This window comes from Hippocampus guttulatus, chromosome 1 (assembly GCF_054856545.1).
Source record: "Hippocampus guttulatus isolate MCC_2025c chromosome 1, RoL_Hgut_1.0, whole genome shotgun sequence".
NCBI classification, from domain to species: Eukaryota; Metazoa; Chordata; class Actinopteri; order Syngnathiformes; family Syngnathidae; genus Hippocampus; species Hippocampus guttulatus.
This window is the reverse complement of record NC_141261.1, coordinates 7,145,455-7,160,587: the sequence shown is the minus strand read 5'-3', so window position 1 is coordinate 7,160,587 and position 15,133 is coordinate 7,145,455. Positions and strand designations below refer to the sequence as shown.

At 44.1% G+C, this 15,133-nt stretch overlaps 1 protein-coding gene across 1 annotated transcript; it reads right to left on the bottom strand.

The window, feature by feature from the left end:
• Positions 1-131: 131 nt before the first annotated feature.
• On the bottom strand, positions 132-14,907 carry tti1 (TELO2 interacting protein 1). Its single transcript, XM_086106969.1, has 14 exons — positions 14,784-14,907; positions 13,606-14,350; positions 13,122-13,459; positions 12,755-13,037; positions 12,086-12,257; positions 11,737-12,005; positions 11,114-11,503; positions 9,919-10,078; positions 9,438-9,605; positions 8,931-9,082; positions 8,024-8,164; positions 7,565-7,769; positions 2,187-2,274; positions 132-1,907 (listed from the first exon to the last, which is right to left on the bottom strand). Exons 2-14 carry the CDS (start codon positions 14,329-14,331, stop codon positions 1,706-1,708), a joined length of 3,294 nt encoding a protein of 1,097 aa, XP_085963095.1. The 5' UTR covers positions 14,332-14,350; positions 14,784-14,907; the 3' UTR covers positions 132-1,705.
• Positions 14,908-15,133: the final 226 nt, after the last annotated feature.

Sequence of the window (15,133 nt, the reverse complement as noted above, 5' to 3'; positions counted from 1 at the left end):
CACCTTGTTGGATAGACTACCTGCTTGGCGGGGCCGGCGATTCCTTCATGACACTTTCGAGCATGAAAGCCTGTGACTCTATGAAAAGGCATTGAGTCGCGGACCGTCTGCAAGTCATCATTCAATCAAGGTTGTAACAAGAAGGTAATTTATTTGAAATACAAGATGATACATTCAGTCAGGTCAAAGAATGTTGAATGAGTGAATTTCTATTTGGGGAATGCGTTACATCTTGTCATTCAGTCATTTGCGTTTTTTTGTAACATCTACACATATCTGATTAATGAGGAAACATTATTTTGTATCATTTTAAAACAGTGGTTCTTAAACTGGGTTCGGTGAGTCGGTCTCAGGGGTTCGACGGAGTCCCTTGCCGTGGGGGGTAAGACACATGCGACTCAACATGTTAATTAGTTATGACACGCCCGATTGGCCGTCACTGGCTGCAGATGATCACGTGACATTGCTTGTCCAATCAGTGCTGTAGGAAATTTAGTTCGCTTCGTCGTCAACCTGTGAATGTCGTGATAGTATGTCGTAAATTTAAAAAAAAAAAGTACATTATCCTTATCTCTTGAAATTATATTTACTTTTTTGTTTTTAATAAATGTGTTTTTTTAATAGCTTGAATTTGTAAAAAAATTATATATATATTGTATATATACAGTATATATACACACAGGTGGCCCGGTAGTCCAGTGGTTAGCACGTCGACTTCACAGTGCAGAGGTACCGGGTTCAATTCCAGCTCCGGCCTCCCTGTGTGGAGTTTGCATGTTCTCCCCGGGCCTGCGTGGGTTTTCTCAGGGTACTCCGGTTTCCTCCCACATTCCACAAACATGCATGGCAGGCTGATTGGACACGCTAAAAATTGTCCCGAGGTGTGAGTGTGTGTGTGCATGGTTGTTCGTCTCTGTGTGCCCTGCGATTGGCTGGCAACCGGTTCAGGGTGTCCCCTGCCTACTGCCCGAAGACGGCTGGGATAGGCTCCAGCACCCCCCGCGACCCTAGTGAGGATTAAGCGGTTTGGAAAATGGATGGATATATACACACACTGTATTTATTTGTCACTCATGAAGGGTTCGGTAAATGTGCATTAATTGGTTGGGTTCGGTACCTCTAATAAGGTAAAGAACCACTGTTTTAAATGATCTTGGTCATTTCTAGCAGGCCCTGAAGAAGGACACTCGTAGCCTCACAACTTTGTCGGTATTACATTTGATAGTTAACACAATATAAATGGTCTTGACAAGGATCTTCAAGAATTTTTGATGGACACTATACACTCAGAGCAGTGGATATGGTGGTCTTGAGAAATACTATTTATACTTTGGGAAGTTTTTGTCAAAATAACCTTTTAACCATTCATGCATTCAGTTAATTGTCGACCAGTGCCTATTCTAAAAACATTGCCAACAAATCTTTATGAGACCAAACATTTATTCCTCATGTGCTGTATTCAAGTTTGACTGAAAAAAGCTTTCTGTATGCAAGTTCGTTTTCTTAATTGTAGTCGTGATGAGGTGGGCGGATTACAGGGCAAAAGTGAGAACAAAAAAACTCCTGTGCCACAATCCGAACATGACACGGTTACCTGGAAAGTTATATAAAATTATACCTTGGGTAAAAATGTCTACAACATCTGTACACGCGTCGATCTTCTGCACTGAACCGTCCCCTGGGAGTACTTTGGTCACAATCGGCTCTACTCGTCACCCGTTTGGCCAAATTCCTCCCTCAGCAGTTTGAGCACATTATCCGAGTACTCGTCCCTGGGGCGTCCCATCCCGCTCAGCCACACGGGCTGCAGGTCGGGGTGGGGTGGGACGAAGGAGGACGGGCAGTGGAGCTCATTTAACATCAACCAGAAAGCATCGGGGTCCACCTGGGTCAAGTGGTGGAAAACGCTGCGAAGGAAAAAAAAAACAAAAAACAAAATTCAATCTGGGATGCATTCGGCAAAATTCTTTTTTTCAGAAAAGTAGCATTTGGTGTCAATGAAGTACTGTTGACGTGATGAGGGACCAAGATCTTTGAATGTCATGATTAGCTCAAGTATACACTTGGGCAAGTAAAATGTTAAGTTACCTCACTTACAACCGTATCGCTCTCCTTGCAAAAATGAATGATTCGACACTGGCAACCAAAGACGACTGCGATCGCGATGCGGTGATGTTTGATTATACCTCAAGCAAGCCTCTTGCAGTCGGATGGGTTGTTTGCAGCTCAGGTAGGGCAGGCACGCTTCACAAACAACATCCAAGTCCGCTTCAGCTGGAAATACACAGGCCAGCAAATAAAACAGGACGAAGATCAAGATTAAAAAAAACGGTCAGAAAGTATTGTACATATTTGGAAAATTCATGGCTTGAACCTGGAAAAAAAAAAATCCATCCGGCCATCAGTAGTTTTTCTTTATTTTGCTTTAATTTCATTTTGCAGTGACTTGTTGCCAATCGGGATTGTTTGAATGCAAGACCATGCCGGTGGAGACGATGGCGATTGCTTTATCGTGGAGTTCATTATTTTACAAATATTACAGATGGGAAAAAGTGTTTTTTGGAATTCAAACAACTTGAAGCGTAAACTCGCGTCACTGACTGGAACTGATCGCCGGTTAATTATATCTTGAAGCAATGGGGCAAAATGAAGTGCAGCACATGGCTGCAGAAGAGGAGGTTTTAATTCATCCATCCATCCATTCAGTACTGTTTTGCCACCTAAAGAAGAAGAATGCAACATGCAATGGGAAGATGCGCTCCATCCACGTCCATCGTGGCACAACTGCTCGCGGGCTGAATTAGTCAGCTCGATACAACACTGGTATGAACGGAATACCTGCGAGCAATTCTTCCTTGTCAATATGACATTCGCTGTAAAAAACAAAACCCAAAAAGTTTCTAATAATGAAATCCCTGTTGCCATCCCTCCAAGACGGTGATGAGATAAAGAGGAGGATTATGGAGACGTTGCATTTTTGAGGCCCTTAGCAGAGCTGGCTGAGGGAGCAAGACTCACAGTGGGGTGCTTGTGCTTATCACGCTTTCATCTGCTTCCCTTTCCTTTTTCGAAGCAGTGAAAAAGGGTCGGTCGGGTTGGTGTGAAAAGCCTGACCGACCCCCCTTTCACGTCTCACCGGCTTCCTGCTGCACTTTCAAGTCCGCCGAGCCACTTTGCCTCACCCCAACTGGACTGTCACAAGCCTGCCAAATGCCCACTTTTCTTTTCCTCCCATGTTGCCTTGCTTCAAACTCATCTCGCTTTCTTCATTCTGACAGCCAACCCCCCCCGCCCCCCTCCAACCTTCGCATGTCGTCCGATACGGGCACCCCTCCCCGAGAGACACTTAGCCATTCCCTTAGGTGCAAAATGGGCTTCTTTCAAGCTTCATTTCAAAACATGTCGATTTCCCCACACTCGCCGGCGTGTCAAGAAGAAAAGAAGCGGGGGCACATTTCCGAGTTCAATGGGATTATTCAGCTGCCACTTCGCCATTCCCTTTTCTTCCATTCTATCGGCTGCTGCTTGCACTCGTGACCACTTCCTTTGTGGATGCTTGGCATTCAAGCGCGAGGAGCTCACAAATACTCAGGTACCCTTCGTAGCTCTGTGGCAAATGAAGAAAAGGTGGCAGTTGAGGCAGAAGCCGAATGACCGGGGGCGGCGTTTCATCATTTTGCTCCTGTCCGCAGCTCGCTGTATGACTGAGGCTTCCTAATTGGCTTGCTGCAGGCGTCCCAAAGGCAAGCCGGAGCCAAATCGGTATTCACATGAGTGAGGCGGCATGCGGCCGCAGACTGTTTCTCTCCTCTGTTGCTCAGTCACATGCTCACCACCTCGCCAAGAAAGTCTCTCCTTGTGCTATTGGGGTGGGGTGGCGGGGGATGGTGGGGGTGGGGGTAATCCAGTACAGTACCGGTAAATCCCCCCCCCCCCCCCCCGTCTTCAAGCCCTGCGGCAAATGGCAAAAGACTGGGAGTAACTGAATTGATTATTAATTGAAATCATAAATATGGATGATGGCAAACTGGTTTAAATATCGTCTCAAACTCATCTCACATTACCCTTAAAAATTAATGGTGTGCAAATGATTGGATTTAGGGGGGAAAATTGCACCGGGTGTGCACATGTGGCGAAGACTGTCCGTAATTTCCACTCACAACCCAACATAAACTTGGCTCCGCTCCAACATACAAAAATCTTGGACCATTTCAACAATACTTCTTTGACTTCAATTGCTGCTTTCCTATTAAGACAGGACTTTGGTGCAAATGGAGAATGGAAATATCCATCCATTCATCCATTTACGGATCCTCTTTACCCTCACAAGGGTCGCGTGGGGTGCTGGAGCCTATCCCAGCCGTCTTCGGGCAGTAGGCAGGGGGGACACCCTGAATCAGTTGCAAGCCAATCGCAGGGCACACAGAGATGATCGACCATCCGTGCTCACACTCACACCTAGGGACAATTTCGAGTGCTCCATTGACCTGCCATGCATTTTTTTTGGAATGTGGGAGGAAACCGGAGTACCCGGAGAAAACCCACGCATGCCCGGGGAGAACATGCAAAATCCACACAGGGAGGCCGGCGCTGGAATTGAACCTCTGCACTGTGAAGTCGACGCGCTAACCACTGGACCACCGGGATGCCAAGAATGGAAATATGTGAATGCAATTTTTTTTTATACAGTATATCCCAAAGCCATTTTGAATTGCGTCAACAAGGTAGCGCCAACAGTGTGTCTGATTTACAATTTCTCCAACCATGATTTGGCAGCTAAATGGGCTAACAATTGCTGTTTGGTGACCTGACCTATAATGTGGCACACTGTATGAAGTGCTGACAGGATGAGTGAAAATCCTTTTGAGGCACTGACTGCACTTACGACAAAAACGTGACTTTAGCGGTGTTCACACGGCACACATTTGCTCCGGCGCTGCACCGATGTATTTTGTTGCGATATATTTTGCACCGCAGCAAATTGTGTGGAGCGTTCACACGTACAAAGCCGCTGAGCGTGTCTGCACCGGCACAGCGTCGGTGCGGCCCCACTTGCGTTCACACGGCAGTTTCTGCAGCGGAGCAAAACGACAGAAAACAAATGAGCTGTCGTGTTGGTTCTTTTTAAAATGTATACACAACTCAAGCGACTACTGGACAGGCACGTCCTTCTCCTTCTCGGTCTCCGTGCCTTCTGCTCGAGAGTGACCGCCCCCGAAAACGTAAATCAACGATGACTTCAATGACACTCAGAAAAGCAAACACATCATGCGCCAAACAGAAAATCAAGAGAGGAAATCACTAAATAAATTATATGGGGGGCGGGGGGGATTGTGAACACACAACAAAGGATCAAGCTACACTAACAACTCCGAGACAGTCCAGTCTCCTACAAAAGGAAAGATGTTACCAGCCAAGTCTTGTGTCATTATTAAACAAACACATGACGGAAGTCTGACAAAGCACGAAAGCAACACATTTTCGCCGTACGTACGCTTCACAAGCATTTGCTCTGGAGCAAATTTAACCCAGTTGCGTTCACACGTGCAAATTTACATCGGTGCTGCTTCGCAAACGAGCATTTGCTCCGGAGCAAATTTTTAAACCACCTCCCTGAGGTGGATCAAATTTGGTCCGGTGTAAGCCTTTTTCCGGGGCTACGCCGGAGCTAATTTGCACGTGCGAACGCTCTACTGGGGCAGCCCCGGCGTAGCACCGGACCAAATCTTGCCGTGTGAACACCCCTATTGATTTGAAGTTTCAACGTGGTATGTGTTGATTTGTGTAAAACGAAATGGGTAAATTATTTTTTTTTTTTACTTTTTGAAAATAATGTTTTCACCAGCATCAAATCAAATTAGACATAATTTAAAAAATCCTCAAGTTCTCAAACCTTAAAGCTATTTGGGTTGACATACTAGTAGTAGAAAATATGGCTTTAGGAAGTATTTAAAAAAAAATAACCACACAAAACACTTCCTGTGAGAGCTCAACTACAAAACACCTCCCTGAAGGATTCCCTCTCTCAAAAAAGAAATAAAAAGGCGCTGATTGACTTTGGTGCAGCTCTCATTATACTGGCACAAAATTGACCTTGAAAGAGAATTGCTTGCAACTGTTCCTTTAATTAAGGGATACAAATGTGTGCTTGTTTGTTTTTTTTAACACAGTCCACTGAGTATTGTGACACATGATGATGTAATATGAAGATGACTTGGTCACATTTGCACTCTTAACCTTTTCAGGGACAGCGGTTAGTACAGTGGACAGCTGATCATGCTATCAGGTTACAGGGTGCATGAAAAGGTTCATACAAGGATGTGACAAGTGGGTTTTATCCATTTATGTAAATTCAACAGCTATCACATACATTACAAGTGCCCCGCTGGGATTTTCATGATCTGTTGCATTGATGTCAACTTCAACCCCCACCACCACACAAACACACTTTTCATTTGTGTCCACCATTATGTGTTTCACCCTGTCACAGTCGTAATTGATAAATAGGTTGGTGTCGAGTTCGACCTTTCAAAATAAAGCTAATCTCATCAGAGATACAGACACAAACATATTCAATTGTTTTTAAGGAACAGTGTTGACATGCAAAGTTGGAACAAAAATCACAATTTTCATGAATTATTTTGATTTCAATTGCATTGATTATTCAGCTATTTTCTGTATCTGGAGACGGGCACAAATGAAATAGCATCAGCTTTTATCAATTGTGCACTGGGTGTATTTATTATTCAGCTATTTTGTGTATCTGGAGACAGGCACCAATAAAATAGCATCAGCTTTTATTAATTGTGCACTGGGTGAATTCAGATTCCTTACTGTGGATGTTCAAGAGAGAAATATTTTCCACTGTTGTGTAAGTCTGACATCTGGTGGTGTAACTACATGTGTGTGAGTGTGTGTGTGTGTGTAGGCACTATGTTTTTTTTCTTTATTTTTATATTTTTAATATAACCCTTTCATGCACCAATAATGATAACCTGTAACCCAGGCGTGTCAAACTCATTTTTGTCACGGGGCACATTGTAGTTACGGTTTGCCTCGGAGGGCCGTTATGAATTTTGGGAAACCATAAAAATGTTTAATCACCTCCACATATTACATACACAGCACACAACAAATTGATGAATAATTAGTTTTAAAATAAGAAGTCAAGAATAATGAATGCTACTGTGGAATACATATGACAATTTGAAAATTTGGTTCAGACTTTAGCAAGCATCATGGAACTTGACATGCTTGATTTGCTTTCGTGGGCCACAAAAAAATGATGTGGCGGGCCAGATCTGGCCCCCGGCCCTTGACTTTGACACCTATGCTCTAACCTGATAACATGATAAATTGTCCACTGTAGTAACCGCTGTCCCTGAAAGGGTTAGTAACAATAATTATTCATATTGTTATTGTTACCCAGATACTCTCATTATTCTATTGTAGCCGTTGCAATTTATGCAGCTAAAGAAACTGTGTCAAAGCTTGAAATTGTGCACTGTTCCTGCAGCACGCCCCGGGATTATGTGTACATCTGTGTGTGGTTCTTTTCACTCACCCAGGTCCAAGCTCTGGCACAGAGAACCCAGTCCCTCAAGTACCGCCAGTTGCAGTTTGTAGGCCAGAGTGTGAGTGTAGACAGGTCCTGCTTTGGCGCTAATGGGAGCCTGTTTAGTCAAAGAGGAGGTCAGCTTCGGCAAAATCTCCTTGGAGACCCTCCTCCTCAGGAAGTCGCCACAAGTGCGACCCAAAGTACACAAAACCTGGAAGAAAACACATGGCTGTTCCGTTTGGTGCTGGTCCGAATGATGATTTTGTCATGAGGTTTAATGACTTGAACGAATATGAAGAATTGCGTTTGTGCAGATTTGGATTCTTTGGACTTGATGAACATTCGGATGCAAAAAACAAAACACACACTGTCTTCACCTGAATGATGAATTGCAAAGGTTATTTGCAGATGTGAAACACACGTTGCATAATCACACACAGCGAGCGTGATGACTTCTTTACGTACCCTAAAGGCTCTGAGCACGGCGAGCGGGTCGTCGGCTGTCAGTCTCTGCATGAGAGCGGGCCAGCAGCGATGGGCCATGGGTAGCAATTCGTTTTCCCTCTCACTCAGCACGCCAACGCACAGCTCCAGTACATCCAGCATCTGAGGGGAAAGCGCAAGGTGAAGCTGTACATCTCAAAAATGTCGCCTGTTTGGCTTAATGTCAAATTGTCACGTGTGATTTGGTGTCTTGGGAACGGACGGGCTTGACGCCTGGAAAAATATTCCTCAGATTCAGGGTGAATATTCTATACCGTATTAGATAAGTTGTCATCATAACATCATTAAGTTGGCGTTAATGTTCAGAGTTGTATTACCGTATTGTCCGCACTAAAAGGCGTACCTAAAAGCCTTCCATTTTCTTAAAAGCTCACAGCACACCTTAAAATCCGATGCGCATTGTGTATGGTCATTACGGTAATCATGGCTACTTGCTCGAGACATGCTTACAACGCAGAGTTCAAACTTAAGGCGATCGGTTTCGCAATTGAACACGGAAATAAAGCAGCGGCAAGAGAGTTCAACATTAACGAGTCAATGTTATAACTTGCTGTTGGTTACGTGAACTGTGACGCTGCTTTATTAAATACGTTTTACTGGCATCTGATGGTCGCTATATAATTCAGGGTGTAGTGTAGTGTAGTGTTCTGTTGGCATTTCCTTGAGCGCAGCTCCATCTCATGGCTGCATTGTAGATTGCGTCTTATAAAGCGGCATGTCCAATATGTGAAAAAAATTACAAAATAGGCCATTCATTGAAGGTGCGCCTCATAATCCAGTGCGCCTTTTATTGTGGAAAATACGGTATATGTTTACGAGCGGTAATCAAAAATCAAAGGAAAAAATATATATGTACAATCCACAGTACCTTGAGTCGGAGGCAGAGATTTGAGTCGGACAGCAGATGAATGCAGCGCTCCATAACATCTTTGGTAATGCTGAGGTGGGCGGGCAGTTCGGCTTTCACATCACAGACATCAGCATCATCGCCTTCTTCAAACTCTGTTGGGGGAGGAATCTCTGGAAAGGCAATCAGTCATATGTCACTTCGTAAGTGCTTTCACGCGAGAATTGAGTGTATCAGAGGTCTAACATTTCTGTTGAGGGATGAGTTTACTATGAATTTATTTACTTACTGCGGCACGACATTTTTAAATTAGGAGCAACTTTTCGCTTGGTAAAAAGTTCTGCTTATACACTGGCACTGATACAACTTCGGAAGATAAGAAAATCCTCCATCCCCCATTGGTAACTTGCACACATAACAGTGAGCCAGGAAAAACTTGCCTACTTAGGTCTGCTTTGCACTTTTGCGTGAAAGGGGTCCAAACGCATTCGAAACATTGGCGCTAGTTTTGTAGCTGCAGATTCATACCCAGGTCTTGAGGGTCATCTTCCTCTATTCCGATGCCTTCTGCCAGCTCTTTCTGTTTACGGTAGTCCAGCAGGAACTGGCGGATGTTGAAGACTTCTTGGCCAGCGAGGGCCCGCTTGGACCGCGCAGACTCTTTGGTTTTGCTAGAAGTCAAAGGAAACCACCTCGCTGGAAGAAAAGCACACAGGAATTTAAATTAGATGAGGTGGCGTGCTGAAAACAGCTTTGTCTTTCTTTGGATGACAAAATGTTTCATTCCACATGTCATTTTAAGTATGGTATTTAAAATTCATGACATATATTCATATAGTGCCCCTTTTAATTTCATGACACACTCACCAAGTTACGGATCATTTTTTTGATCCAAAGATGGCTAAAAGGTTGAGAAAGATATTTTCTCTCATTTTTATCCATCACTGTGGTGTAACGACAAGATGACCCTTTCGTTACCAGTAGTGTGACATCACATGTGAGAGCTCACCGAGCGCCTTCATGAGTGCGAGCAGAACCGAGGAGAAGACAGAGGCTGTGTGATCGTAACTGAGGTCGAGAGCTGTGAGCACGTCCTGGATGATGTCTCGCACTAGAGGCAGCAAAGTGCCGTCGGAGTGAGTCAACATCACAGTCAGCACACGTGGAGCCTGGACAACAGGACAAAGTCATGGGAAAAAAAATAAAAATAGTACCGTATTGGTCCGAATATAAGATGGCCCTGATTATCTTTTTCAAGACTCAAGTTTGAAAAAAAAAAAAAGACTTATTCAACACCAAATAAATTTTTATGATGATAAAATGATTATAACAACATATTTGAGAGAAAAAGCATGTGATTTTGCCTCATTGAAATCTTAATAACTCATAACTTCTCCTCAGCTGCCAGTTAACCTGGCCGATCTTCGACTCACTTTTCTCCAGATTGTTGCTACGTATCTCCATTTTCTGTTATCTCTTCTATTATTTTCTTCTCTTTTCTTTCTTACCGCTATTTTTTATTTTTCTTCTTCGTGCTACCGCTATTTTTATTTTTATTCTTCGTGACAGGGCTTCACTTTGGCCTGGGGAGTCAAGTTTAGCATGCGCTTCAATGATATCTGGCGCCATCTAGCGTCGTGAATGTGTATAATGTCTAGACCCCGAATATAAGACGACCCCCACTTTTTCAGTTTTATTTCAATGCAAAACACACCGTCTTATATGAGGGCCAATACGGTATTTTCCGTACGATAAGGCGCACCTTCAATAAATGGCCTATCTTCAAACTGTTTTCATATCTAGGGTGCACTGCATTATAAGACGCATAGAATAGAAGCTACAATGGTAGTTGACATTGCCATCTGCATCCACTAGATGGAGCTACGCTAAAGGGAACACAATACAATGCAGCTTTATTTAAATGGAGCTTTCAAAACCGCTGCAGTTGTAAAAAAGCGCTTTACAGAAATGTTTTATTAATTCGTCCAAGAGATCAGAATATTGATCCATATAGAAGGCGCAGTGTTGGCTTTTGAGAAAATTGAATGCTTTTAGGTGCGCCTTATAGTGCTCTACTGCGCTAAAGACCTTCAGTCCAGACTGTTCACAATAACGCCAAAAGCGACGACCAGTTCTGAGTTACTAGCGGTGGTCGTAAGGGAGAAAAAAAAAAACTTGAAGCGCAAAAATACGTTCAAACTTACCTGCGGATGCTGGCTGAGCCTCTGCAAGTTAAGTGAGATGTCATTGAGCAGATAGTCCGAGTTCTCATTAATCAGGTCCTTTAGGGACAAGTAGCCACAGGCCTTGCTGATGTCCCACATGGAGTCCAGAGCTGCTTGACGGATCAAAAGTGTTTCCTCGCCCGCTTTCTCAAGCACGGGGTACAGTGATGTCATAAGCAGGGGACGGAAGTCGTGTCCAAGGGCCTGGGCGAAGCAGGCCACACCCTCCAGCTGGATGCACAGCTGCCAGATGTTACTATTGAGCTGGCGGACTGTTGAGGTGAGCGAGGGGGCACAGGCGGGAGAGATGACTTGGAGACGGTTGGCACGACTGTTGGATATGGGAAGGAGGATGGGCGGCTTCAGCAGCTACGGATAGAAAACGGGCAATCGTGATGCGTGACTGTGGTTTGGTTTTTTAAATTTTATTTTATTTATTTATTGGCCGGCACCTGCAACACAACTCCATGAATTTGAGATACCTCAGGCAAAGCAATACACATGCACTTAGAGGGGTACGCTTACCTTTCTGTATGGGTAAAAAAAAAACACCAAAAAAAAGAAAATAATATGTCTTTATGGAAAGGCGTCTGCCTCCTTACCTGTTGGTCCTGTCCACTTTGGTCAGTTTCCTCATTGACTGTGATCAAATGCCAGTTGTTCAGGCTGATGTATTCCTCCATGACCAGCATCACAACTGCTTTTAGGTCTTCCGGGGAGCGAGGAAGTCCTCCGCCTTCACCCTCTGTGACGCCGGCAGCCCCTCGGATGATTTCATTGAGAACCATGGCGGCCTGCTTCCTGTACGCCGAGGACTGGCGGTACAGATCCAAGAAGAAGTCCGTCAGCAGAAAAATGTTGCCATAGTGACCTACAAGTCCAACACAGGAAAATGACACCATGGGTTTGCATGTCGACAGACGAGTGGCGGTGACAGATTAACCCTCATACCCAATAACTGACAGATCTCCGTCAGCACAGAAAAGATTTTCTCATCTGTAAAGAACAGAAAATGCTTCCTCCGGATGTGAGCCGAGTGCTGGGAACCTGAGCTTGGTTCTATTGTGGCATTGTGACCCCGTTCTTCGACAATACGGACATCGGTGACGTCCAACTCCAGTACCTGCGGAAACAGCAATTTATTTGTACAGCTCGGTAGGAATCTTGCGTTTCTGTATACGAGTACAATCGCCTGCACCGTTTTCACATTGGCGACGGTGTTTGTGCGATGACAGCAGGGGAAATCTGGGTATTGAAGACACTTTAGAATTGGACTACATTTTAATGGAGTCATTACTTGAGCGCATTTTCTCACATTTCCTACAATACAAATACAGCTCCTAATACTGTATGAACAATTTGGAACAGTGGTTTTCTATTTTTGAAAAAAATACTGTTGTCATTGGGAGGCTTGTTTAAAAAGAAAAAAGTCAAATAATTACAGCCGATGACTTGAAAACTATGCTGAGTGGCATCTACACATACCATTTATAAATATTTATCATTCATCATCTGAAAAAACATGATCGTTTGCATAATAATTTGGAACGCGGTGTAATTTGGAGACAGGTTCCACCCACGTTATATCCTTTCATCCAGTGTGAAATATCCGGCAGTTACCTGCATCAGAGCTTTGGAAATCCTCTCAAGATGCACCGCTGAGTTCAGCACCACAGAGACCAGTGGTCCTAAGAGCTTTAAATAACCCAGAAAGACATTCAGGACAAACAGCTTCTTCTGGTCATCGGAGGTGCGCATCAGTCTGGGCAGTGAAGTGGTCAAAGAGTGGAGATTCTCTGACAGGACGTCAGTGAATGTTTGAGAGCTATTTTTACAACTGAGATCTTTGGCGTTGACACACATCTGATTTTTCTGGGAAGCCTTTCTGAGTGCTACTTCACACCTAAAAAAGGAGAGAGGCTGCCAGGAATAAGCAAATATATTTCGCTGAACCCGCCCCGCTCTCCCATTTCCAATCAAAACAAACCTCTCTCTGACTCGGGGCTCATCATCATTAATGGCTCCGACCAGTGACTCTAGAAGCAGCCCAACACACTCGCCCAAAGCCTGACTGCACCTGTCCAGCAGGTGCTCTGCCAGCTCCACCACCTCCAGTCGAACTCTCCAGTGCTGATGTGCCACCGTGCTCGAGATGATCTTCTTCAGGAGCAAGCAGAGCCTTCCTGACGTGGTTTTCACCCAGTCCGGTGTGCGATGAACCATCAGCTGGCCAATCCTCCCCAGGTCCACGGAGGGAGACTTAACTGGCTCACTGGACTGAAGCTGAGCATCTTCCATGACGAGACCGACAGCCCTGGACCAAACCTCAAATGACAAATAGCGTGAAATGACACATCTTTTGTTAAAATACACTATCAATGGTTAAACTTGAGTCCAGAAAAAAACTGGCTAAAAAAGTTGCCTTTGTAGCCTTGACGATTAATATTAAGAAGAACAAGAACTTATGGTACCTTGACAGCCCTAACTGTGACTCCATGACCTTGTCTGATGTCTCCTGTAATGATTCGGGTCACTGTCATTGTAACTCCGGGTAGGAATGAAGCCAGGGCATTGCCTACAGCTTCCCGCTCCTGTGAGGAGGGTACTACATGATCCTCATTGCAGTCACACTGCAGAGTCAACACCTGAAGGACCTTCAAGGATGCTATTTGAACATCTCTGGATTTCTCCTTTTCAGCCAAAGCCAGAAGTAGTGAAACGGCAGCTCCCAGCTCAGGCAGCATTGTGGTTTCGAAAAATTTGAATACAATATCTTCAAATGCAGCATGAAACAAGGCATTCAGGCATCTCAGCACAATTGATTTCAGCTCTTCTGATGTATCTGCAGGTTTCCCAGGATTGTCTGGTGAACAAAGGCAGAGGCAGAGCTCTGAGAAGAGTTCATGGAGGGTCTGCCAGCTCTGAACGCAGGTATTCTCGAGGATGTGACTCATAGCTTCAACCACAGCTTGCACCACTTTTTCCTTCTTGGATCCGGGCACTTTGAGCACAAAGCGGAGAGGGAAGAGGACATACTCTTGGAGCTGCTGCAGGGTAGCAGAGTTGACCTCCTTTAACTGTGCACTCAATGTCTCAACATGGTTGAAAGTCGGCACACGGGTCAGCCTGACACAAGTTGGACGCAGGTAGGCAAAAGCGATCTTTGGATCGCTTATAAGGGCCGTGTTTGGCGGCATCGCAGCTGCGGCCCGTTCTCTGTGAAGCAGGAAGAAAAACGAGAGGAGTCGTTATAAATATAGAATAACTTCAATATTTCATGAATTCATTCTAATCCGAACTGCTTGTCCTCACTAGGGTCACCTCCAAAATTATTATAGAGTCCGTCTGACCGTCTATCAATCTCTCGAATAACAGTTGGTGTCACTTAAAAGGGCAGTTGATAACTGTGAGCAAGCAATATGTGTACTGAAAAGAGCATGAGACTTTTAAAACTGCATTCGCATTAAAAACGCAGAGTCCAATGTTCATAAACGTTATACAGTACTATATACTGTACTACAGTATATGCTTAAGTAGGAACCACGTTGTTGACATCCAGTATCGGAGAAATCAAATCGAGATATGTAGCAACTTTCTATCGAGATGCTGTGTTAGCGTCATAAAAAAAAGAAAAAGACTGAAAACATACCTTCAATTTGATTAATTCAGAAAACCCGCATTACGGCGCAAAATGCATAAAATGTTTCACAAGAAAAGCGCACTGGCAACCAGCTGACAGAACCAATGTTAGGTGACGTTATTTTCTTGCGACGGTGACTCATTTTATGTGAGACGAATATGAAGTATAGCTCAGATGGTTAAAAGGATCTACTTCTGATTATCTTAAAAAGTAAAGAGACATCAATTTCGATCTAAAATCATAATGTCGTTCAAAAATCCAATAAAAATGACAAGTAATTAATGTATAAATTTTAAGTACAGTAAATATTACTGTGCAAAGGAAAATTATTTAACAATCTTATCTCAGCGATTAATATT